Below are 26460 nucleotides of genomic sequence, written 5' to 3'. Positions count from 1 at the left end.
TGCCTGTTATTTGTAGCTAAATAGAGTTAGATTGGGAATTGTGCATTTTCTATTTTACATACACAATATGTAATTGTACAATGGAACAGGGTGCACAGAAAGTGTGATAAAACTGTCTTTCTTTTTAACCTTTCTATGTAGATCTGATAAAACAAGTTTTACAAAAGATGAGTGTTTTCCACCGTCCTGTAATTACAGCTAAACAAACTCAACAAGGTGCAGGTAAAATGTCTTAATGCATAATCTATGATGCAGAATTCTATATTAGGAAACATTTTATTTAATCCGCAGTTGATTATTCTGCCCTATTCTGAATAGCCAAGTGTTTACTGAGCTCTGATGCAGGTAATGTGCGAGACAGTGACAGATACACAGTTATATACAATATTTATGGAAGGAGCTATAAAGGGTACTCAAAACATTAAAATACCATATTTAGCATCAGTATAGGCTATCATATATACTAGGGGATGGCACGGTGGTGCAGTGGGTAGCACTGTCGCCTCACAGCAAGATTCCTGGGGCGGCCCGGGTGCCTTTCTGTGTGGAGTTTGCATGCTCTCCTCGTGTTTGGGTGGGTTCTCTCTCTAAGCGGTAGAAAATGCATGGATATATACTAGGGTTGGGCATGTTAAATTTGGAAAGTCCTGGGCTCACTGGCTCTGACTACTCATACAGACAAATGAAGGGTTTCAGGAGGAGCAGGTTGTTGATCAGTACTGTACTGGCCTGAGACACGCTTCTCAACCAATCAAAACCTTTGAGGGCTGCCACCTAAACCATTAGCGGAGGAAGACTTCGGCAGACTACATTGGATGTAGCGTGTGGGAGAATTATGAACAAGGCAAGCTAACAACTACCATAGCTAAGTGGTTAGCTACAAACTGCAGGCCGATTAGTGTTGGAAGATGTCGGTTTGAGGAATGTTAATAGAATCACAACAAATGACAGGCACTTGGGTGCCTCCCTCAAGACACACCATGACAGGAAGAATGCACAAGTTGTATGACAAGGAGAGGACTACAAAATTTACATCGTTACAACGTGCACCAACTGTTGCTCCCACCGGTGGGTAGTAATTTTAAAGTAAAAATGTGCGATATGCTACTTAAATTTGTTACTGAATGCTTCTCATGTTAATGCGTAAATTGCGATTAATTGCAGAAAACTCATGCAAATAATGTAATTAAAGATTTTAATCGCTGCCCAGCACTAATATATATATTTACTTTACTAGGTAATATGCAAATGCATAAAATGCAGCACAATACAGCAGCTGCCTTAAATTTATTTTTTGGTCAAACTGTTAGTTATAGTGGGCAGTGCAGTACACTGTGTCAATAAATTGGTGCCTCATTGAGTAACTAATGGTAATAATAATTAGAGATGGCACAGAGCATTTTTTAAAATGTGGAAGAACTGACTTTACTGTCAATACAAATATGAAAAGCAAATTAAACTTATACTGTACAATACATGTAGATGACATTGCTTTTCATTTGTTTTCATGTTATTAAGTATTAAATTACTTTGTATTTATGCATTGACATTAATTTTGCAACTAAATTTTTACATTAACAATCAAAATATTAGGAGTTTCTCTCTGCTGTGGCATTGCTTTTGGTGCATTCATTCCAAATACAGTACAGTATGTGTATAAAGATAAGGCAGAAACCGCAAAGAGAGTGAATTGATTATGGTCAGATGGTTGTTGTCATGCTGTAGGCCATTCCAGGTATGTATTAAGGAACGAGGGAATCCCATGGACACATTTCTTAAACTGTGGCATTAATACTTACCATTTGCTGAGAAGTACTCCATTCCATCCACAGGCCACATGTGCAGATTGACAACAGGAAGTGAGAGGACACTCTTTATTGCATTGAGGAATGAAGCAGAAGAATCTAATTGTAACTCTTCTGTAGTACTTAGTGAAACAACCAGAAACTTAAATAAGAACCCCGAGACTTTTTTACGAAACAAATTAAACTTTTGGATGTAATGGTGGCAGCTTGGCTTCTGTTTTTTGGTGTTTTTTGCTTGAAAGGTTTGCTTTCCTGTCTCTTTTATCTTTCCCTCTTTTTATTTTTTAACAGTGTGTTTGAATAATGACAGCATTTCTAAGTTGTTTAGCAGCTTTTTAATTTGGACCAAAGTTGTTAGACAGTTGTTAGAAAGCCACACATTCATTAATTTTGCCAAAACCCTCTTCTTTTCTTAATCTGCTGTTATAACAGTGGCTGGCAAAACAAGAGGGTTGTCTCCTCGAAGAGCCTCTCTGATGATGCGCGACCAGCTGATATTGCCTACAAAATGAAATAAAATTATTTGTCAAAAATTGACAAGCAGCAGCTCGTAACTACTCAAACGTCACAGCACAAGCTAAAACTATAAAAGGTCGAATATATGACTTACTCAGTGCTACTATGTTGCTACTTTGTTTACATATAGCACAACACTAATGCACAAAACTCTGTAACACACGTTCCCCTTCAACAGTAGAATTATTGAATTAGTATTAGACTTGCTGCATTTTGTAGGCAATATCAGCCGGCCGCGGTCGCTGTCTTCTAAATAATCTACAGCGGGACATTGGAACATTGAATATTAGTGCTGTATGCGCAGAGGTGGCTAGAATAGCCAAAAATTGTACTCAAGTAAGAGTAGCTGTACTTCAAAATAATATTACTCAAGTAAAAATAAAAAGTAATCATCTAAAATATTACTCAGGTAAGAGTAAAAAAGTATTTTGTGAAAAGACTACTCAAATACTGTAACTGTTTCATCGTAATGTCCGATTTATTTAAATATTTCTTTCAGAAATTATGTAAGCACTGCAGCGAGTCAAAATGATAATGTAGAATTCCAAATAATAAAATAAAATGAATGAAATAAATAGGTGCGGCACGGTGGTGCGGTGGGTAGCCCTGGTGCCTTTCTGTGTGGAGTTTGCACGTTCTCCCCGTGTTTGCGTGGGTTCTCTCCGGGTTCTCCGGCTTCCTCCCACAGTCCAAAGACGTGCATTAGGTTGATTGGCTTCTCTCCATTGCCCATAGGTGTGAGTGTGTGAGTGAATGGTTGTCTGTCTATGTGTTGCCCTGCGATGGACTGGCGACCTGTCCAGGGTGTACCCTGCCTCTCGCCCGTAGCCAGCTGGGATAGGCTCCAGCACCCCCGTGACCCCGCACTAGGGAGTAAGCGGTTAACAAAATGGATGGATGGATGGATGGATGAAATAAATAACATAAAGCATGCATTTTTGAACAATGTAAACTTCTCCAGTGTATACTGAGTTGCCCTCCAAATGGCACAGCAGGCTGAACAGAAAAAAACAGATTCTGGTTTTATTCCACAGAGCATGACATTTTGCAAAAGCAGACTGAGACAGCTTCTTGTATGCTTCATTGGCAACTCTGGTGGCAATAGCATCAACTGTTGATATAAGATTGAGTAGATGACATGCACACTTTTGGTGCCTTGGAAGTTGGTACTCAAGACCTGTATTGTCATTCAAAACGGCAGCCACATCCTGATACTCCACCTCTAACTCACTCTCTTCTGTTGTGTCATCAAGGTTGAAGTCTCCATCTTCCTGTCCATCAGTGGCGTCCTCTTCTTTCTCCTCCTCACCATATATTCGAAAGGCTTTCGCGAAGTTTGAACCACTGTTTGTTGTTGTCCTTGTCACTTTTTCCCTGATGTGATACTCAAAATGTATTACCTCTAATGCTGCAGCATGGACATTTGAGAGGTCTAGAAGCAGATGCAGCAGAATGTGTCTCTAGAGAGGTGTCATCTATCCAGTGACAGGTTACTCCTAAATAGTCATGTTGTCTGGCAGACCAGCAGTCTGTTGTTGTAGCAACATTCTTAACAATGCTCAGCTTCCTGTATTTTTGAGCATAACGTTTTCCTTGTCATTACTGCACACTGAGGTTGCAAGGTTTCCCGCATAGTCTTGAAGGATGTTTTCTCCACGACAGAAACGATGTGGTTGGCCTCACATACAAAGGTTAGCACAAGTTTGTCAAAAGGTTGCCCATGTTACACGCCTCATAGATTCTTCAGGACAAGAAGACAATTTTTTTTGAGTCTATTAATTCTGTATACATCTTCAGTTTTTTGGGGTGAATGCTTTGTTGACAAAAAAATATCAGGCTGCAGGGCATAAAGCCATGAAAATGAACTCATAATACATTAAGTTCCATTTGATAAAGGTAACTAATTAAAGGAGGCTTGATTCAACTTTTTTCCCGCTATGCCTAATATAGAGAAGTAAGAGTAGTGTTTCTTCTTTACAAATCTACTAAGTAGAAGTAAAAGGTAGAAAAACCCTAGACACACTCCTTCAGGCAGTTACTCTCCTAGATCTTACCCAGCTGTGGCCTCAATTTCAATCTCCTCAGCTCTGCACTCCCGGTTCAGCTCCACCTTCAGCAACATTATGGGTCTCCAATCACCATTGTTCCTTCTAACTCGGTACCTCAAACCAGTCAGTTCCCCCACATTGAAGTTTGTGTTTTCTTCCCCTCCTCACAGGGTTATTACATGTACTGTTTTTTTTAGCATCGTATTCTCCTAGCATTCCTTGAAGTACAGTAACTGTTGCTCTCCTCTTCCCCTAGTTATGCTCTGCCTGTGTTGTGTTGTGTTGTGTTGTGTTGTATTGTAACTTACAATTTGTAACATTCGGAAAAAAAAAACGTTTTGCATACATTATGATCAACACAACAACGTGCTGCTAGTTAAAGGTACACTAATAGAAGTAGTCTCTTTTAATTAAAAAGATTATATATTCTTTTATAGATTAAAAATATATCAGTCATTCCACCGTGATGGCTTCTCCAGCAATTAAAACCTGCTGGTAGACATAGACTGCCTCAGCATCTGAGAGTGAAGCACTTTTTTCTCAGACCAGCACTGAAGGATCCAACACAATGAAATCTGGTTCAAGTGTAAATTTAAAGTCCTTCGTTTGATGAATGCAGTAATAAGACCTAGGCAAAGCTCTTGAAGCCCCCAGGGAAGGGGAAATGCAAAAAGCAAATCTCATTAAGCACAATCCTTTTTCTACATGACTGCCTTGTCACAATGTTAAGCTTAAGGACCATCCCCACCAATCCCACCAGTCATGTTTAATGACTGAATGAATGAGTGCTGGGAGTAATAACCTGTACACACCAATGGTACCTGATTCACCTGTGTAGAACTAAAACAGATGCTTACACAAAAGGCTGGAGGAGCAAAGGTTCCAGCAAGTGAAGCACATAAGCTAAATGAGTCTTCCTCACATACAATTATAACCTTCAAACAAATCCAGATATCCCTTAGTTACAGGTCTGCTTTAGACTATCTTTGCTGAAGGTGTCAGTCAGCATTAGGTTATAACTTAGTTTCAAATGTACATTGAAAAACTCACCTCCTACAGTATCTGTAAATCTTCATAAATCTTCTTCATAAAGAAGTTATGCTTTTGATGTTGCATATTTATTTGTGAATTTGAAGATATAGACACAGGGTTACATTACTGGATGTCTGGCAAATGTTTTCACAACCTGGCACAGTCTGCAGCATACACAGCTAACCTGTTACATGTCCAACAGTTTACATTTTTCTAAAATATTTTAGATTAATTGCTGGAGGTGACAATATGATACAAAGTAAAATAAATCACTAGTATTCATGTTATGATACATCTGTTAATTGGTATTACTGTTTAATCTATGTTGACTGACTGCGTTGTATTTTTAGGCCATAAGCCAGCACTCTTATGATATTCATGTCATCTGCATGGCATATAATTCTGTCATTCTGAATGATCCCAGAATCTGTCTGAAATGTTTTGGGGTGAGCACATCAGAACAGGTAGAGAACTGTTGTGTGTGAAACTATAAACTGTGGGAATGCCAACAACAGGAAGCCAGAGAGGGCTGCTTAATTTTAAGACTATCTGTGCTTATTGTGTCAGACTTCATTTGGATACCAAATCAGTAAAAATCACAGTTACATTAAATAAAACCTTGAAAGTTCCACCACTATCTGCAGAGCTCTTCATCACTCTTTGCGGCCTAGAATTCAGAAAACATTTGTATTCTAGTCTGCATTCCTTTAAGTCAGAAAGTCAAAATGTTATAGATTTTAACTTTCTGACTTAAATGAATATTTTAGCAGTCACTTGCAAGATTTTAATCCATAATTGAGTCTGTTTCCCTTTCAGACAAACAGAGCAAGTTTATGCATTTCAATATGCTTACTAGGTAGACACATTGTCATTTTCGCAAGCCATGCTTCTGTTTCTGCACTTCCCATCTCTAACCTAATTCAGTCAACATCTGACATCAGAGAGTAAGATTGAAAGGAAAGAGGGAGAGAGGGAGATGTACATGCAAGAATGTACCCTCACACAAAGCAAGTACTATTCCTGGCTTTATTCTGTGCACTGAGAAATGTGAGAGATGCCTGTTGTTGTGGGTTGCGACTTAAATCACTTTAAGCATCTATAATAATTGTTTTTGCAAGAACACATAAAAATTAAAAGAAAACACACACATTGTGTTCACATTTTAAACCAGGTTACAAGGTTGAAATAGGTCACAAATATTGATCAGTAAATTCTTTAAAAACACTTTATCAATTTAAATTTTTTTTACAGTAAGTTATTATAAAACCTGATCTGGAGGCAGATAGTATAGCACTGTATCAGTGTTCCACATGAGCCACTGATAGCCCACTTTTTTACATATGTGTTTATACAGTGCCTTTGCCTGTAACCTTTACTTTATGTAGGTCGGGAGGGAAACTGTGCATTGTGTGACAAGAGTGGCTGAGACCCAACGTCTCTCAGCATGCTACACAGTGTAGTGCAAGTCTGTCATTTGACCACTGATTGTTCCTTTCTTGATTTAAAGCAATCAGCCACTGGGAAACGTGCTGAAAAGGGAATATATGGCCAATGCTTTAGTGGAGTGCTCTGATCGACTTTGAATTTAAATCTGTCATGATTGGCCATTCTGTGTGAAGAATTGCTGCAATTTCCTTTTGAACCTGGGAGGGACAATAATGCTGCAAGAATGATATGCATATATATATATATAGGAATTTTCATGCATCTGATATACTGTGTATTTGTTCTGGGCCTTGATTCTATTTGTAGCCATGCAGTTCTGCCCCTTTTCTGTTCTTTACTTTCAAGGCCAATGGTCTCCAGAAGGGCTCAGGGGGAGGGCTGAGTGATGGAAGGGCCATCTGGCCTGAAGAGCCCTACCTGACTCTGGCCCCTACATCAGGAGTACAGGCACCTGCTGAAGCTGGCATTGCTTCATTTGGTACCTTGCCAAAGAAAGAAACCACTTTGAATCAGTCCAGTTAGCATGGTTCCTCTGGCTGGAAGGTTACCAAATGGAGCAAAGTGCACTTTGAACTTCAGTCAAAGGGCAGCTTCACTGGAGTTTCATGTGCACCTGACACTGGTAAAAAAAAAAGTCTCTACTAATAAATGCCCACAGCTGCAAGAAATAATTCAAACTTCATATTACACAATATGTAATGTAAAGTTCCCCAACCTAAAACATATCCTTTTAGAGCTCTGCAGGTAAATGATAAAGACAAAATTAAAATATGTTTGTATTTGTTGTTAAATCCTGTAATGAATAATGTCCCTATTTTGTGAGAAGGTTAACTGATCACCTTTTAAATATTATTTAAAGCGATAATGGGTTTTATTAGGGCACCTTGAATGACGTACAGTTAACTAAAAACAAAAATATTGTTTGTGTCATATAGAGTGTTTAAACTCTATTTGACATTTATTTTTTAAGTAAACATTAAAAAGAAACTTCATTAGTGTGTTTAGTTTCTTCTGGAAGAAAATGCTTTTCTAAAATCATGTTAAAAGAACATGTCATTAAGACAAGTAAACTAGTAAGTTTTGATTGTCACTACTGTACCTCAATACACTGGGGATGTTGTATTTTTAATTTTACAGATGTTTTAAATGAAATTAGTTACAGGAAAACTTCACCAATTTTCAATGGGGGTTGACCCAAACAATGGCAGGTGAGATTTAAGAATGAAGAGACACTCAGATTCCTGCATCTTTTCTATGCAAGGAAATTATCATTTATTCCTCTGCAAAAGCCCTCTGAAACATCTCAGAGGCCTTTTTGCCACGTGCTTACATACTACAACTAGTGCTTCCTGTTTTTTTCTGAACCTGCCCCAACAAAGTCTGGGCTTAGAGGGAGGCAGAGCTAAACGAAAGGTAGGTCCAATCACTGCAGCTTACTGTAGATTCATCATTCATAAAGCGCAGTGCATTCTGGGTTTGTGGGATACGACAATTTTCAACCACACCACATATTACTTCCCTGTTTTCTCTGGAGACCATAGACCTTTAAATGTTAAATGTTGTTGCACATTTCTGCTGATAAAATTGTAAATATATATATATATATATTGATACATTAACATTTTATCAGCAGAAATATATATATATGTGTGTGTGTGTGTGTGTGTGTGTGTGTGTGTGTGTGTGTGTGTGTGTGTGTGTGTGTGTATATATATATATATATATATATATAATATGTATAAATATCAAACTATATTTAACGGTAAGTATCAAAGTGTCCTGAACTCACTGAATTACTCCTCTCATCTGCCTTTCATTATCAACCCACCTCCACATTGCACTATTCAGGTAAATGGTGGGTTAAACATGTGTGGAGTGCCTACCACTGTTCAAAAATTGACAATCACATGGAGTACTGTATCTCCTTATCTCCTTTTAGGCATCACAAGTTTGATGTCGACTCTCTGTGTGCTACATCCAAAGTGAATTGTACGAAACACACACAATTAGAGCTGACAAGCTTTAACAAGCTGTACACTTTCTGTACACACAAGTGTACAGAAACAATGTTTTCATTCACTGATTAATGGAGGTCCATTCTATGTTGCAGCTTTTTTGTTCAAGTTCATGTTAAAGTAATTTATGTAAAACTTTCTTACATAACTGTGCTTTACATTACAAGCCTCAGAGTGGCTCAAAGGGGATGTTGGTCTGCAGGATGTGTTGCTTTTACTGTTCAAAGGAACAATGAAAAAGAAAAAAAGAAATAAGTACAATTACTTATTAAAGGCATTGCTGTAGAAATGAAACTGCATATGCTTCTCTTTACTTCCCTCGCCCCGGACACCTCTTCTAGCTCCAAGGGACCCCAAGGTGTTCTCAGGCCAGTAGAGAGACATAGTCCCTCCAGCATGTCCTTACCAGTGGGGCATACCTGGAACACCTCCCCAGGAAGGCATTCGAAACAGATGCCTGAGCCACCTCAACTGGCTTCTCTCAATGTGAAGGAACATACTCCGAGCTCTTCCTTGGTGACAGAGCTCCTCACCCTGCCTCTAAGAGTGTGCTCAGCCATCCTGCGGAGGAAACTAATTTCGGTCTCTTGTATCCTTGATCTTGTCCTTTTACAGTAGTTATGACCCAAAGTGCATGACCATAGGTGAAGGTAGGAACATAGATTGGCTGGTAAATTGAGAGCTTCACCTTTTGGCTGAGCTCCCTCTTCTTTTTTTGTCCTGTCCAGCAGTTCAATATATTAGGCTGAATGCCGTCTTGTGCTGGTGGACAGGCTGAGTGTGTGTGTGTGTGTGTGTGTGTGTGTGTGTGTGTGTGTGTGTGTGTGTGTGTGTGTGTGTGTGTGTGTGTGTGTGTGTGTGTGTGTGTGTGTGTGTGTGTGCGCGCGCAGGAGGGGGGAGGGGTTGCAACCAGCTGCTGAAACCAAACAAATTAGTTAAGCAAACAATAGGCACAAAATAAATAAATAGGGATGTACCTTAGGCAAACACATTCGTAACTAAACAACTGCTGTACTGTGGTTTACCTTTAAAATAATATTAATACTGATAATAGTGTTAAGGTATGTGCACACACTCATACAAACATATACATATATCATATACATACACATATACAGTATATTATTACATTATTATTACATAATCTCATAACACTTAATAATAGCCATGACATACAACATCACAACTACCATAATCACACATTATTAATATTAATAGTGATAAGTACCAGTAATACTTACAGCTAAGTTTAGAAAGCCTGTTTATCAGCTCAGGTGTAGATTGTCCCACTACAAGGTTAGTAAAGCTGTATCTTAACACTGTTCACCCAAAGGGTGAGGCAAACGTTGGTGCATGAACAATGCCACTTGTGAAAACCAGGGTGATGGGAGGAGCTTGGCCACTACACTCAGCCAAGCGAGTGGAGGGAAGAAACCCAGTAGCCAAGGAGCCCGCACATCTTCAGTTTCAGGAGGGCAGGTGTTGTGACCCAAGCCGCTCCCACACAGATTCTCCCAGGAAGAGCTGCAGCAGCCACAGAGTCAGCATCCGAGGACAGAGTGGACCACTGTGGGTCAACGCTGTTCGTCCCATGAGAACCAGGGGCAAAGACTCCCCCCAGAGGGAGGGTCAGCCTGAGAGAGTGGAGCCCGAGGACCCACGGTCCGTAGGCAGCCCACCAGGAGATGGTCCTGTGGCCAGAGTGGGGATCAACCCAAGTCCGCCACCCCCACACCAGCAGAATGGGGCCTACCCCATCGCCCCCCTGGGCCCGCAACAGGAGGCTGGCAATTGGTGAGGGTCAGCAAACAAAAGAACACCCAGGCAGCATCCAGATCAGTATCCTATAACCTATATAAGTGTATTCTCACACCCACACCATTCGCTTGTTCTTATTCATGGGGACCTCCCAAGCATCGCCCACCAACCCTAAACCGAAAAAGCAGGGGGCAGCAGAAAAGGCAGCCCAGAACCCTGCAACCCAGCTTGAACGTGAGTGTGTGAAACTAAAATGCACTGAAAGTGGGGAACACCTCCAGGAGTATGACTGCTGGTGTGTTCCCTGAACAGTGTCCCCCGACCTAGTTGTCTTTTGTGCAGTTAAAACTGGGTGGGGATCTTTCTACCAGGGCCAGTGGGCGAGGCCTTACGCCCAGGCCCAAGTGAAAGAGCACACCCCCCGGCCCTGAATGTATGTATGTATGTGTATTTGGCTAGGTATGAGGAACTTTGGGAGACCGCCCGTTCCCTGAGGGGTCCAGAAGACAGGGCTTTCAAAGTGAAGGCTTCGTGAGTCTGTATGACTAATGCCATTAAAACTGCAGAGCATCCCACTTAGGAGGGACGGTTTGGTGGAAGCACTTTCCAGTATCCCTCCATCAGTAGGATGCCAGGTTCCAGACTAGCTCTGCTATCCATCCCACTACCCCCCCACAACCCCCAGCCAGGAAGAGATAGATGAGACCCAGGGACCACAGTACTACTACCCAGGCACCAACGCAGCGCAGCTTAAACATCCTCACCCCTCTGCTCAAGCCTGCTCATGGTAGCCCTGTGTAGTGCTCCACTAAAACCTACACACATAGTATGCGGCTGTGCATTGAGGGTCAACCTACGCCCAGGGCCCAATAAAGACCACAGCCCGAATAGCCCACCAGACCTCCCAGCGACAGTCCCAAGCAGCTACCAGAGGGCAGGCAGCACCCCACCCGAGCAGGGGCAACGTCTTAGCGGAGAGACACCCCTCCGGGCACAGGCAGGCACCCCCAGAGGGACCCCCCGGACACAGGGTACCCAGGTCTCTATTTCCAGGTCCGCCCCTGCACACTGGCAGGGAGGCCCGCCTCCAGCACCGGACTGCCGGCCTCCACACCCCCACTGCAGGGGACCCATGTGGCCACCCCAGAATCTACCAGCCCCGTTGCCCCTGTCCCTTAGGCAGGCAGGCACTCCCAACCATGAGGTACCCCCCCACCACCACGCCAGACATGGCACAGCACCCGAGCGCCACGCATTCCTACCTGGAAATGGAATTAATCAGAGTATAATTTTGGTTTTATATATATATATATATATATATATATATATATATATATATATATATATATATATATATATATATATATATATATATATATATATATATATATATATATATATATAAAATTTGTTATTGATTTGTTCAAGTACTGTGTAATGCTTAATTTCTTTTTAGTTTTCCAGTTCATGAGGATGATTTTCTTTGCGACACAGAGGGCAGAAAGAAGTATGTGTGATGAGTTTGTTTCTAGTTCAAGCCCACTTAGATCTCCTAAAGGACAGAGTGCAGGGGCTGCTGGGATTGGACAGCTTAACCAGGTTGACAGGTGTTTGCATACTCCTTGCCAAAATTGCAGCAGAGGTGAACATGACCAGAATCTATCTGCTGTGTTATCTGTACAATGAGGGCAAATATTTGAGTTTGTGAGACCCATTTGAATCATCCTTTGTCCTGTATATTGTGTTCTATGCAGAATTTTATATTGTATTAGTTGTAAATTTGTATTGTTTGTCATTCTGAATAAATTAGAACACATATTATTCCAGAACATGTGATTAGTGGTGATGTCCAGATCAGTTTCCCATTTAGAGATCGGAAGGCTCACTGTGTGATCAACATTGGAAATTCAATTATAGATTTTTGATACTGTCCTTTTCCTTGAGATATCAATACATGTAAATCATTCTATTGCTGGCGGCGGTTGCGTCTGGATAGGAGTATTCTTAGCTTTTACATTAAGTATTGACTTTAATTGTTGATATTCTAAGAAATTGGCATTAGTGACTTGTCTCTTGTGAAAACATGTTTCAGATGTGTTATCCCTTTGATATGTCAAGTCGGAAAGTGTATTGCCTTTTTGTTTTGTATGATGTCTGGCTTGTTCCAAAGTGGTGTGTTTTTGCAAAGAGTAAGCGAAGATCCAGTAATTTTAAGGAATCCCACAAGGTTGTTAGAGATGCTCTTATGCTAATACTCTGGTAGCAACTATGGTGTTTGATTTTAGTGCTGATAAATGGTAGATCTGTAACTTTAATGTTCACACAAAATGTTTTTTAAATGTCTAACCATGAGGAGTCTGTTGGACTGGATTACTGCAGCCTCCGCACTAATCCGTCTGTCAATCGTATGTGCCTTCCTTTCCTCACTCGTTAACAAGACCCCATGATATTTAAACCCCCCCCACTTTGAGCAGGAACTCTCCTCCAGCCTGGACAGAGCAAACCATATTTTTCTGGTCGAGAACCATGGTCTCAGATTTGAAAGAAGTCACTCTGATCCCAGCCGCTTTGCACTCAGCCGAAAACCACGCAAGCACATGCTGGAGGTGAAGTCAACAGGACGTCTTCCCAAAAAAGCAGAGATCCCCGAACCAGAACCCATCTGGCCCCTGGCTGCACGTAGAAATTCTGTCCATAAAAATAATGAACAGATCCGGTGATAAAGGGCTGCCCTGCCGAAGTCCAACATGCACTGGGAACAGGACTGACCTATTGCTGGCAATGCCAACCAAGCTCCTGCTCCGGTTGTACAGAGAACGGGCAGCCCTTACCAGAGCCTCGGACTCCATACTCCCAAAGCAAAGCACCCACCAAAAAATGTTATCGGGGGCGCGGTCGAATACCTTCTCCAAGTCCACAAAACACATTTCGACTGGTTGGCCAAGCTCCCACAAAACCTCGAACATCCTGGTGAGGGTATAGAGCGGATCCAGAGTGACAGCCACAGCAATTATCCAGTCCAGAGGAACTGTGTTTATCGTCCATACGATGTTGCAGAGGTGTGCCACCCAAAACAGCCCCACATCCAGAGACTTGAGGTACTCAGGGCGGATGTCATCCACCCCTGCTACCCTGCTATGGAGGAGCTTGTGAAGTACCTTTATGACCTCAGCCTGGGTGATGGGCAAGTCCACCTCTGAGTCCCCTGCCTCTGCTTCCTCAGCAGATGGCGTGTCGGAGGGAATGAGGAGATCCTCAAAGTACTTCCACCATCCAATTACCTTTCAGTCAAGGTCAACAGCTGAGTTGGTAAGGAACTGCTTCCCCCTCAAATGGTTTACCAGAATCTCTTTGAGGCTGAACAATAGTCCACCTTCATGGTCTCCCTGAAGTTCTCCCAGGCCCTTGCCTCTGCAACAGCACGGGCTGCAGAATGCCTGGGCCATCGGTACCCATCAGCTGCCTCAGGAGTTCCACAGGTCATTCAGACCTGATAAGACTCCTTCTTCAGCTTGATTGCATCTCCACCTTCAGTGTTCACCACCAGGTTTGGTGATAACCATCAGGCACCTTGTGTCCACATCATCAAACGAGCACAGTGACAATGGAGGTGGAGAACATGGTCCACTCAGACTCAATGTCTCCAGCCTTTCTCAGGATCTGGTTCAAACTCCCCCTGAGGTGTGAGTTAAAAGAAAACTTGACCCAAACAATTTCCCAAAACGATCCTGGGTAGTAAGAATGAAAGGACACTCAGACTCCTCAATAATTTATATGCAGAGAAATTATCATTCATTCATTGAACCATCTGCCAAGGTGTGTTGCTGGAGTAATAAATGATAGAAATTATGAAGCAATCTCAGTGTCCCTTCATTCTTAAATATTACCTGATATTGTTTTGGTCAACCCACATTGAAAATCGTTGAAGTTTTCCTTTAAACATCCCTTGTCACGGAACGGCAGATAAAGGACCCACATGCACAGCACCGAGGCAGGATAATGATCAAACACAGGTTTATTGCTATAAGCGGGGTCAGACGGTCCAGGTCATACACAAAAGGCTCAGCAAAAGGTACAAAGGGGAGCAGGCGATCTCGAGTCCAGTACGCAGGCGAGGTTCGATACACGGAAGATCTTGGCTAAGGTACAGACAGGGATTAAGCGAACTCACGGTCAGTTGGTTAGTCCAGGTGCAGACAGGAAATGACGGTACAGGCAAACAGGGAAAATACGCGACGAACACGGACACGAAACTCATGAAACTAACGAAACTCAGGAAACTCGAGATACTCAGGAAACACGACAATCTGGCAAAGGACTATGGGAACAGGTGGTGGCTAAATACACAGAGTGATTACGTAATTACTGACAGGTGTGGATACTGGGAACAGGTAAGTGACAGCTGACAGAGAACAGGAAGTTTAACCAAATAAAACAGGACATGGCGTGACAACAGGAAACAACTAGAACAAAAACCCAGATCATGACATCCCTCTGACAGAGGATTCAGCCAGACTTTCCCAACAGACCCTCACAATAAATTTGGACCTGCCAAGTCATTCCAGCCTCCTTCCCTGCCTGCGGATCCTACTCACCACCAGGTGGTAATCAGTGGACAGCTTAGCCCCTCTCTTTACCCGAGTACCCAAAACATATGGCCAAAGGTAAAATTACACAACTACAAAGTCTATCATCAACCTCCGGCCTAGGGTGTCCTGGTGCCATGTGCACTGATGGACACCCTTATGTTCAAACATGATGTTAGTTATGGCCAGACTGTGCATGGCACAGAACTCCAATAACATAACACCACTCAGGTTCAGTTCAGGGAAGCTGTTCCCAAGCCCCAACCCTGGCAAGTCTCCCAGTGTTGGGCCCCGGCTGCGCCATACCAGGTGACTTCTCGGCTGTTGGTATTTTATTCATCATAGGGGAGTTTGTGAATTACAACAACAATTACTTCCTACCTGAACATATTAGTGGTAAATGTTGCAGCTGCCATGCACCGGCACTCGCTTGAAACATCAGGAGCAACTTGGTTCAATGTCTTGCCCAAGGACACTTCAACATATCGACCACAGCGAGGGCTCGAACCTTGCAGTTAGAGACCTCCCTACCAACTGCACTATTTGTGGCCGTGGCCAGGCATGGTAATAGGCTATGATAGATGGATGCTGGCTAGAAGAGCTGTGGAATGATCAAAGCATTTGCAGAGGAATATCTGATAATTCACATGGTAATGACGGAGCTGAAGGAAATTTGTTTAGACATTAGCAGATGTCTGTATGTCCAGATGTTTTTCCCCTGTACATTTACTGTAAGTACTTACAGTAGATGGATTACCTCCGTCAACCCATTTAAAATTAAGGCTCCCTTAAAGATAAAGGCATACATTCGCCAACTGATTGCTAAAACTACTGATTTGTACACAAATACTACTTACTACCACTTAACTAATTTTTTCTTAACTATTACCTACTTAATGCCACTACTTACTACTTACAAATACTGTACTTTTGCTTCTTCTGGCAATGCGTTAAACACAGCTACCAGCTATTTGATGACTCTATTATAAATATTTTAAATACTTAGTACTTTAGTTCTTTAATTTGTAATTACAGTTTCTGCTTGTTTTGTAGACATTCAGCTTAGTTTCTAATGCTGATCAGATATAATCAGCTATACATTCTATTTATACGCTACTTTCAGCTATGTTTTAAATATTTCAACAATTATTGACAAATACATTTAGCAAAACAACATTCACAGTACATTTATTTTGTGTGTATGCTAAGACATATATAATATAGTAATACACATCATATAGTAATCAAACTGTGTGAACCTTAGCAGGCAAACAGCAATTTAAGAATCAAATGAGAAATAATTCAACACTGCTTGTGAGTAAAATTATTTTTACAGTACTTTATCAAGCAATTGTGCAAGGACAATGAAAACTAGGAACTATGAAATGCTATGTTGGGTCGTCTGCATACTGTATATTGCACAGATAAAGGAAAGTGTGTGGGCTATGATACAGTAGCCAGTAAACTGTCTCTGTTCTGTTTTGCTTTTGAGTAAGAGTTTGACATGAATCTCATCAGTGGGCAGCACAAGGTCTCTCTTTGTGTCCTGTTTGCTTATAAACAGAGAGAGCAGGGGACAGACACATGCTTATTAACAACAGTCAACATAAGTATAAAAACAACATATTCATCATTGGCCTGTTTGTCTTTGTTTTTTTTCTGGCCTATTTCTACCCATCTGAATCTCCAGGTAACATCAGATGTCATCAATTAACTTAACTGGCTGTCTCAGCTGCTTTTCCCAATCTTTTGACAGGTATTCCATGCAGTTTACAGATTACCAAGGATGTCATTTGTGCCACTGAAATGTCCCGTGCAATTTGGAACCTTATCAGCGGCCGAGATAGGACTCTTCACCACCAGAAAACAGACCTCTGACTAAAGGAGAAAATAATTATCGGTTGGTGAACTGCTGTGAGAAGAAGATGGTAATATATGAACCACGACTAGCAACTGAATCCACAGACTAAAAATCTACAATCTGAAGGTAGCAGCATTGTGTTTTCTATGAAGTCCACGTTGAACCCTTTTTGCCCAACATATTCTGTTGTCTTTGTTTGCATGTTGAAAGTAGATTTGCTCACCTAGCAGTAATGAATGTTCATACAAAATCAAATTTGTGCAATGCAGCCTTTTGGCCATACTTTAGTGCTCTTCTAAGGTGTACAGAGTCCCTATCTGCCACAAACCAAATGCCTCAATCACCATCTTCCACATCAAACTGTCAGTCACATCACAGGGCAGCGGGGCAGGTAAAGTAATGTCAGCTGCCCCAGAACAACATAGGAGAGAGACTGTGGAGAGATAACAGCAATCCACAACACTCACTCCTAACAATCACATTTCACCTATTTTGAAAAAAAGTTTGATGTTATAGTCATAGCATTATGTTCAGATGTAATCTATTTCTTTGAATAGGGTGGACATCAGCCTAAGACCACCACAGTGCTCACTGAACTGGAACTGAATAGAGCCGGGGGCAGGTAAAATGAAAGGTAAAGGTGTCTTACGTGGACATTATCAATGTAAACCTTTTCTGAATGGTGGAGTTCATGGTAACAAGTCAGCAAAGCTGAATCTGAATCAGCTGAGTCACCATAATACTTTGAGTCTGAAGTATCACTTAAATGTTATACACACTGTTGATGCCAGCAAATCACCCACCTAAACAAACAGTGTAGGGGAAACTTCGGCAGACTACATTGGATGTGTGAGGAGAAGTATAAACAAGATTTGAAAAAAAAAACAGATTTATTCTACACTATGACTTTGTACAACCTGCCTAATGTGTCTATCAATGTTTTTTGATGAGAAAACTCATGAGGGGAGGCTGGACAGGTCTGTGCTTCATCCAGAAGGGGGCGCTGCTTCTCTCTTTTAACGCAGGGTATCCTCTGTTTCACGTTTCTAAGAAAACTGAATGACACTTATATTTCATATTTCAAGTGCTTGAGAAGTAAATTTGAACCTTGATTGAAGTATTTTATGTTATCCAAATGAAGAGCAAACATGTAAAACTGATTAAAGCAGGATTTAAAGGTTTATAAACAACATAAATCTTCATTTAGGGTCAAAATTGAACATTTAAACCACTCTATACTTTAGAATGAGTATGAATTGTACAAAATACATGGAGGCTATAGGTCAGGTCTCTTACTGCTATAAAAGATATGTTCCTTCAAGGCCAAATATGTTCTTTTAGGTGCGATAGGAATGATGATAAAATGTGAAATGTGACCAGTAGTAATATGCATTCTGACAATTAAACAGTGAAAATACACTCTTTTAAGGTATTATGATTGTAAAATCTGATCCCAGAAGACTTTGTGCCTCACCAGGAATGAACCTCATTGCACGCAACTGTGCACAACTGAAAAAATGATTAAAAAAATGAGGACAAAGGAAGAAATAACTGGTAGGAGTAATAGGAAGGATATTCTCCCAAGCATCTGAGGGCCCTTCCTTAAATAAAGCATGTGTTCCCGAGGGCTAGTAGGATTGGTTGAGAGAGGAAATATTACCCGTGAAATTTGTTTTCTTGTCAAGAACTCTGTCTTCTCCAGAGACAGAGAGACTTTTGCAGCATATAACCTCAGACTAAAGAAAATAATGACTTATTTGTGAGCATTCATGTGGGACTGTTGTTCTAGGAAAAGAGAGAGGGACTGGAAACAGTTTGTTTAATGGGAATATGCAGCTTGATAGAAAGTAAATGTTGCTTAGTGGACCGTCACAGTGTCCACCTGCCTGATCACTCCCAGTCATGTACTCAAAGGATCGCTTAGCCAACATAGTGGCCTTTGTTATTTTTTGTTGTTTCTATGTGTTTTGCTGTTTTTGTTTTTTAACAACCTGATCTGGAAGCTCAAACAATCATTCATTACTCATCATTTTTTACTTACAAAGTGTGTTACAGTAACAAAGTGTTAAAAAAGGAGGGGAAATATGAGAACATGCTTAAGAATATAAAACCACAAGATGAAGAGCACTGACCTTTGTGAGTGTATTAACTTTCAACTTTATTGTTAAAGGTCCATTTCAACATGTAGCAGACCCATATCAGTTTAGATGCAAATCAATGTACATAATCGATATTTTAGTAGCTGCTAAGATTTTGTAGTCCTCAAAGTAAATGTAGGTACCTTCAATAAAATCTTATAACATAAAGAAACACTTAAATACACGACTATCAACAGATGTGCACAATATGCACAGAGCTTATGCTACAAATAGTATACATGAAAGTGACCTTCAATGTTGATCTTTAAATTTGGTAAAGTAAAGTTTAATCTTCTGAAATAAAGATTGTAGGTGACAGCAATGTAGGTGGCATGACAAAAACGTTTTATAACTTTATTCATCCCACAATGGGGAAATTCCTGACATCTAACACTATATAAAGACAATTTCTACATCTCTAGATGGTCATTAACTGCTGTATAATGTGCAATTTCTAGGGTGATTTAATTATTTATGCCATCTCCAACTGAACTCTTTCTTTTATTTATGGGGCTTTCCTTTTTTATGCCTTATCCACTCATGTCTAAGATGTTACTGAAGCATGTACAGTATTATCACCTGATAAAAAAGTCCTCACATTTTGAGGACTAACTACTCATAATTCCTAACATAAGTATAGTAAAAAAAAACTACTAGGGTACTTTCCCTAGTAGGGTGGCAGTGGCTGAAGCGGTATACCAGTTGGCCAAACGTAGGGTTGGTGATTTGATTGCTGGCTTCCCTGAGTCATGTGCTGAAGTTGGGCAAGACACTGGACCCCAAGTTGCAAAGCAGTTCTGTCACCGATGTTTGTTTTGTGTGAGTGAATGGGTTAATGTGAATGAGGTGCTAAAGTGTTTTGGGTACCACTAGGTAAAAAAGCAGAATGTAGAACCATTTACTCTAGAAGTACTAGTCTGGGTCTGACATTATGCACTAAAGTCATTTTATCCAATTAAAAATTCAACAAGTACAACTTGAATGGCAAATTTAATTCCTAATAAGTCCTAATATATATATATATATATATATATATATATATATATATTTAGTCTATGTAATATGTTATTAGAAAAAAGTCTTTATTTTTCATTATCACACTTGTTACAATGGTACAATGAAATGGGTCCTCTCCATTTAACCCATCTCCTGGGGGACCCAGGGAGTTTGTGCAATGTGTCTTACTCAAGGACATGACTTGTGCCAGAAGCAGGGCTTGTACCTTTTTTGGGATTGATGATGAACTGGGTTTTGCCATGTTTAAGAGAAGGTGTACAAACTTACATAGAGAGAGGTAGTGTGAGGCTGCCTATCATTTGTGGATGAGTGTCTCACAGTTTAACATGCATCGTGGATGGTTGACCACTTACTAATTAAAGGCACAATTTCATAAAACATTATTTGTGTATAGCTCTTACAACAGAGTAAAATACAGTCTGCCTCTGAAAAGGTTTTAATTTTTATATTTTAGCTGTTAATGCTTGCTTTGTTTGGCTCATTCCTGTCGCACAGTACGTGGTCTCTGAGAGCTGAGAGACTTATACTGATAGACAATATGTCAGCCTAAATCCATCTGACTGACAGACCAAAGTACTTAATGCCTGACATTTTGTAATATAAATAATGCTCACCTCGTACATGGTGTCCATCCATCTAAGCCTCATTCCACATACCCCACGATGAGACAGCTCTCTGCCTGTAATGTCTCTCTTAGGATTTGAATGCTGCTTTGCTGGTACAGAGATCTCAGCTGTTAGTAGTTTGTAATTTTATTTTATTTTTTTTTGCTCTATTTCAATCAAACATACAATTGAAGACTCACACAATTACTCTCTCTCATCATCTGACCCACTTATTGGTCGTAATTTGTGTGAGTAGACTACACCCTGCATACAGTAGGTCGCCATCGCAGGGCCACATGACAGACAGACAACCATTCACACACTGGCCAGTTCAGATGCAGCAGGCACCACTATCACTATCATCAGTGGCAGCAAAACAACATCATCCACTACAGTTACCCTTGTTTGTGCATGTATGAGAACCAATTACCACAGCTAAAGCCAAAGTGTAAAATGGCCTGTCTGCCTTACTGGTCCAGCAGACCCAGCAACCAGTAGACCTGCTCACATCACAGGCCAGATGGTGTAAATCACAGAGATGACCATACCTAGCTGGAGATGGTTCAAACTACAGTACAGCCAGAGAGTTTTTTACCAGCATGACCTGCCTTTCAGAAAGCAACTAAATGTATGTAAGTAGATTCATTTTTATGATGTTTTACTGGAGTAGACGTATTGCAGAGACAGTGCTTCCTATGATTTTAGTTTAGAAAGAACTCCGCCTACACTCCCACAGGCATATTGGAGTTTTTAAATTTAGATTACGTCATCTGATGGCGATATAATAGTGTGGAGGGTTTAAGTTAGAGATATTGTAATAGAAAGAAGACAGAGGAAGATATATTACTAGTAGGTGCTCCGACATCTCCTCTTTAAACAGAAATCTAAAAGAAATATGAATATTTGAAAAGTCACCAGTAAATTTAATTAGTATTTATTTTGTATTTTGGGAGGGAACTGTTTCTTATAGAAAAGGCTTTGCTGTTGTTTTGTAGTTTGTGTCATGGAATAATGACAAAACCAAAACAATCCTAGTCATGTAAATATTTTTGATTTTTCGAATAAACAATACAACAGTATAGCCATTCATGACACATGGCATGAAATTAAACTTTTGAAAGCTTCTGAATGACTTGAGGCATGTTGAGAAAAAAAACATATTCTTCATTTTCTTTTCATCTTGACACTACTGTCCACCCCACAGCTTAACGCATTACGCTCATATGAGCTCATTCCAACATACTGTATGTCTGCAAATGTCCTTCTATAGGAATGGGTAATTAGAGGAGGCTGCCACTTGCAAGCTGTAAAATAAATCCCAGAATAACTTTTTTTTAAATTCTAGTTTAATAGCACACGTTGGCTGTCCTCAATAAAAAAGCCTGTTTTGCATAAGGTTAGGCTTTGGCTCATCACCTGCTTTATATAGTCAGGTCAAGAATAAATGAATGAAGACTGACTGAACAGTAAAGAAAACTTAAAAGAGTGAAGTATGCAATAAGAACATTTTATAGCTGAAATAAAATGTATACAGACCAACGTTCACACGGCTGCTAATAAGTCATCTCAAATTATTATGCAAGTACATATATCCTAATGCTTTTGGCCTGAGTCTAGTCGACATCCTTGTCTAAATATAACAATGTGTTGCCATCATTGGAGACACTGTATTCCATTGAGCTGCTATTTGAATTACTATGTGTCTTTTTCTAATACTTATGTTTTCGGTATGAGGCTTGCATAATTTTTATGGCCAACACTAATTATAACCTCCAATCCAATGTGACATATAGGCTTCCAGTAATGTGAGATAGTTAAAATACATGCTTGGAGCCTTAGAGGTAAAATATTAAGGCAGCCAAGACTTAATCTGTATCCATTTTCACTCTAGCTCTGTGCATGTGTGCGCCCTTGACTCATCTTTTTATTTATACAGCAGCTCACATCGTAAAGACCGAGGACATCTGTTCCCGCTTATGGCAACAACTAAATATTTAATGTAGGATCTTTTATTCTTGTGCACCTTCAGTTTGTCAAACTATTAGTGTTAAGAAAAACTGGGGCATGTTTGATAGTAGCATACAGAGCATTTATGCCTATCAGTGAATAAATAGCAACAAACAAATGTTTCGTTTTTTTTCACACATTGTATTGAAACTGGAAGAAGAAAAAATGTAAATGTAAAATGAAAAGTGTTAGTTTATCCATCAATCCAATTTCAAGGGTGAGATAACTACCCTTTGACTATTCTTTGTACAGATTATGACTGAACACAAGACAGGCTATTTTCTGCCCTGTATTTGTTATCTTGAGCATAAAATAGTGTTGCAGTAAAATAAAAACTTTTGCGACGAGCGGAGTGATATATCCACTACACTTCAGTAGTTAATTCTTACAGAAATAACATAATACATAAACTTGGTTGATAAACATAATCTTCACCATCTAAGAGATGAAGGTGTCCAAGATTGACTCAAGGATACCCAGGCTTTATGAATGCCAGCGTTCTGTTCCCCAACTTAAAATAATAATCATTCCTCTATAGCTCAGTAGTGGTGTTTATTTTTAAGCACCAAGACAAATGCCAACAGCTATAGATTTGACTATTTGCCTTGACTATAAAGGCACATGCAAAACGTCTGTGTTGTTCTACTATTAAAACAGCTGAGAATCAAAACAATAAAAGTAGCAGTGCATTTGCAACATGCTTTGTTTCATTATAGATTTCCAATCCACAGTGTGCTCAATACTAGTTTGATTACAGATATAAATTATTTCTCTAAACATGGTTCTATGAATTGTAATTATTAAATCACAGCCTAAAACAACTTATTTTCTTTTAACATTTCATTGGCTAATTATTGAGCACCTTCCCTATTTTGTAAAGACTAACAATTTTCTAATAATATATTAAAGATAAATGTTGCAGCACAGAACATTTTTGATTCAGATACTTAGGTTTGGTTCGGTTTGATCAGCAGCCCTGGTGCTGATGGGAGTATGTTCCATCCTTATCCCAGACTCCAATACAAAAGCAATAAGTGAGCTTATTGCCTGTTGTTAAGGTTAAGGAACCTGGCTACTCTTCTCCTCAATTACTCTCTCTGTCATAAGAAATTCCTGCAACCCTAAACCCTGATGTTCTCATTCCTGTCATTGCATGAAAGGATGTAAAACGGGGTTAGTTAGGAAAGGAATTTTGCATGGGCTTTAAGTTTATGACTCAAGACACAAGGCTTCAAAACAGGAAAGGAAGCAGACTTAAATTACTTAACTTCTTCCCACAACCTACAGCTCTACTTCAAAATCCTGCCCTCTAGCCAGAGGTGCTTTGTGCTCCGCATGAACACCTTTATACAGACATCAGTTCAGCTGCTCAAAACTATATAGCTCTAGAGACAAAGCCTTTCTATCCCATTCGCTCTTTCTATAGTCAGTGTCTGCTTTCCCAAATTTAAAAAAGTGTCAGTCCCCTACATAAACTATTTCATGACAACACTATTATAGACCTTGTTTGTCTTGAAAAAATTGCCTTATTTGATATTAGAGAAAACCAGCTAACTTGTGCTTCTTTTTAGGACATTTTTAGGGCATTCTGATATCATTACATTCAAGTAAGCATATTAGAATCACTACTTCGTTACACACAAATGTATTCATTAATTCACCTTGATAGAAATAGACAGTTCTCCTGACGCTCATCAGTAAGTGATTTGGATTGAGAGATGTTTATAGTAGACATGTTAAATCACTTACACTGCTGTTCTGTCCGGACCAGTGCACCATAGCCTGGTTGTGAGTTGAATCTCCGGTCAAGGCAAACGTCGAACTATTAAGTTTTAGCTCCTCCTGTACTGGACCGGCGGCTCTCCGTTCCTCCGGACTCCAGCGCAATTCAGAGCGCGCCACTCTGCGTCCCAATGCCGAGCTGATGTCCGGTTCCGGGGATCGACTGTTTGCAGAAGAGGCTTGTCTGGCTTTGTTGTCGCTACTGTTCCTTCTGACACGCTTTGTGTAGCGACTGTTAAAACCCGCGTCGTCGCTGGCTTTTTGTTGTGAAACTTTCGTCTGCGTAACCTCAGTATTGCCAATTCCATCCCTTGCGCCCAAGTTATTCCGTTTCAGTCTCGGCTCCCTGCCACCCATACGACCTGTAATACATTCAGCGGACCCATCCGCGCAACGGAGCCGCTCGCTTTCGACACTTGCAGTCCCAAATCCCGCTGCCCCGTCTGCATGTCCAAACCCGTCTTGCTTCGATGCTGTAGCGGACTCACTTGTGTCAAATTTCAGCAGTAATTTCCGTGCACGCCACTTGTTCCCAGCATGGCACGACCTGCAAGTTATCTCGGCTTTATCGCCATGAAATAAACACAACATAATCAAAAGCGAAAACCAAAGCGAACGGATCCACTTTGGCCAAAAGATGACCCCCCTCCCCATTGCTGGAGGCAAAGAAGGATGTTGTAGATGCGAGAAATCCTTTTTTCCTTTCCACTCTATTCTCTGCCGTTTCGAGGAGTAAATTGCTGCTAGGCAAGCGGTACTGCTACGCCAACTGTGGCGTTGCCCAAATGCAGTGTTATAAAAAAGTGTGGCTGAGTCTAAGTGGTCCAAGTTGAAGGGTTTGATCAGACGAAGCCCCGCGCGCACGGAGGGGAGGAGCTGTAAATCCTGACTGAGAGATGGAGGATAATGTTGCGTCTATCTTTCTTCATACTTGTTATTTTTCACCATTGAAGCAGTCAGCGATAGTCTTTTCTCTGCTGCTGCTGCTGCTGCTGCTGCTGCTGCTTTAATTCACCTCACAGCCACATTTTCTAAGAACCAATTTCTGGTACTTTTTGTCCTTACCCTCATTCAGAATTTTCTAAGTAAACCACTTAATTTGACAAAATGCCTGTAAACTGAATTATTGTACCTATGATGAATCTGTTTAAAGTCAATACTTTCAGGGCTCAACAGGAGCTTCCAATAATTGGAAAATGTTAATGTGTTTCCAATTAAGTACAGTGTTAGGGATGGCAGATAATATGAATTATTAAACAGAAATGAAAAATTCAAAAGTCCACATACTATAAGGCCATACGATTTTTATTTGACACAGTAGCTGCAAGTATTTTGCTTCTGATCCTATAACCGTATAGGATGATATGATAGCGTTAATGTAGTCTGGATATAATCATAGTTAAAGCCTCTTAAAGAGCAGGCGATCAGAACATCTCAGGCTGTCACGATCTGGGTTTTGTGTCTAGTTGTTCCTGTTTTATTTTGGTAATCTCCTGGTTTCTGTTCCTGTTTTAGCTTTACTTCCGGGTTTTGTTCTTGTCACAGCTGTCCCTGCTTCACCTGGTCGTTATCCACACCTGCACTGTATCAGTAATCAAGTCACGTGTATTTAACCACCACCAGTGTCCTCAGTCCCTTGCCAGATCGTTGTTCGTGTGTCGTCGTGCCTTCCCAGTTTCATTGTTCCCGCCGTGTCTTCGTGTTTCCTGTTTTTTTTTTGGATACTCGACCTTGTTAATACTGCCTGTTGCCGACCATTGCCTGCCTGACCACGATTCTACGCCTGATGTTTGGTATTGTACTCTCCTCCCGGTTATGATCTGTGCCTGCTCCTGACTACGTCT

The 26460-nt window shown here is 40.5% G+C and overlaps 1 protein-coding gene across 16 annotated transcripts in view; it reads right to left on the bottom strand.

The window, feature by feature from the left end:
* Positions 1–25454, bottom strand: part of LOC114857125 (VPS10 domain-containing receptor SorCS1) — a 223562-nt gene extending 198108 nt beyond the window's left edge. For 6 of the 16 annotated variants that reach the window (XR_008694394.1, XR_008694398.1, XR_008694397.1 and 3 more), the window contains exon 1: positions 24584–25445. Coding sequence is in view for 5 of the 16 variants with exons in the window: in XM_055507867.1 (XP_055363842.1) it covers positions 24584–25270 (687 nt within the window). In the remaining 11 variants the exon portion in view is untranslated. Of the gene's footprint in view, positions 1–24583 lie in introns of all 16 variants that reach the window. The other 10 variants (XR_008694395.1, XR_003786231.3, XR_005898174.2 and 7 more) reach the window with 5 other exon arrangements.
* Between the last annotated feature and the right edge of the window lie 1006 nt (positions 25455–26460).

This window comes from Betta splendens, chromosome 1 (assembly GCF_900634795.4).
Source record: "Betta splendens chromosome 1, fBetSpl5.4, whole genome shotgun sequence".
Lineage (NCBI taxonomy): Eukaryota > Metazoa > Chordata > Actinopteri > Anabantiformes > Osphronemidae > Betta > Betta splendens.
The sequence above is the reverse complement of the archived record's forward strand: the minus strand, read 5'-3'. Positions and strand labels throughout refer to the sequence as shown.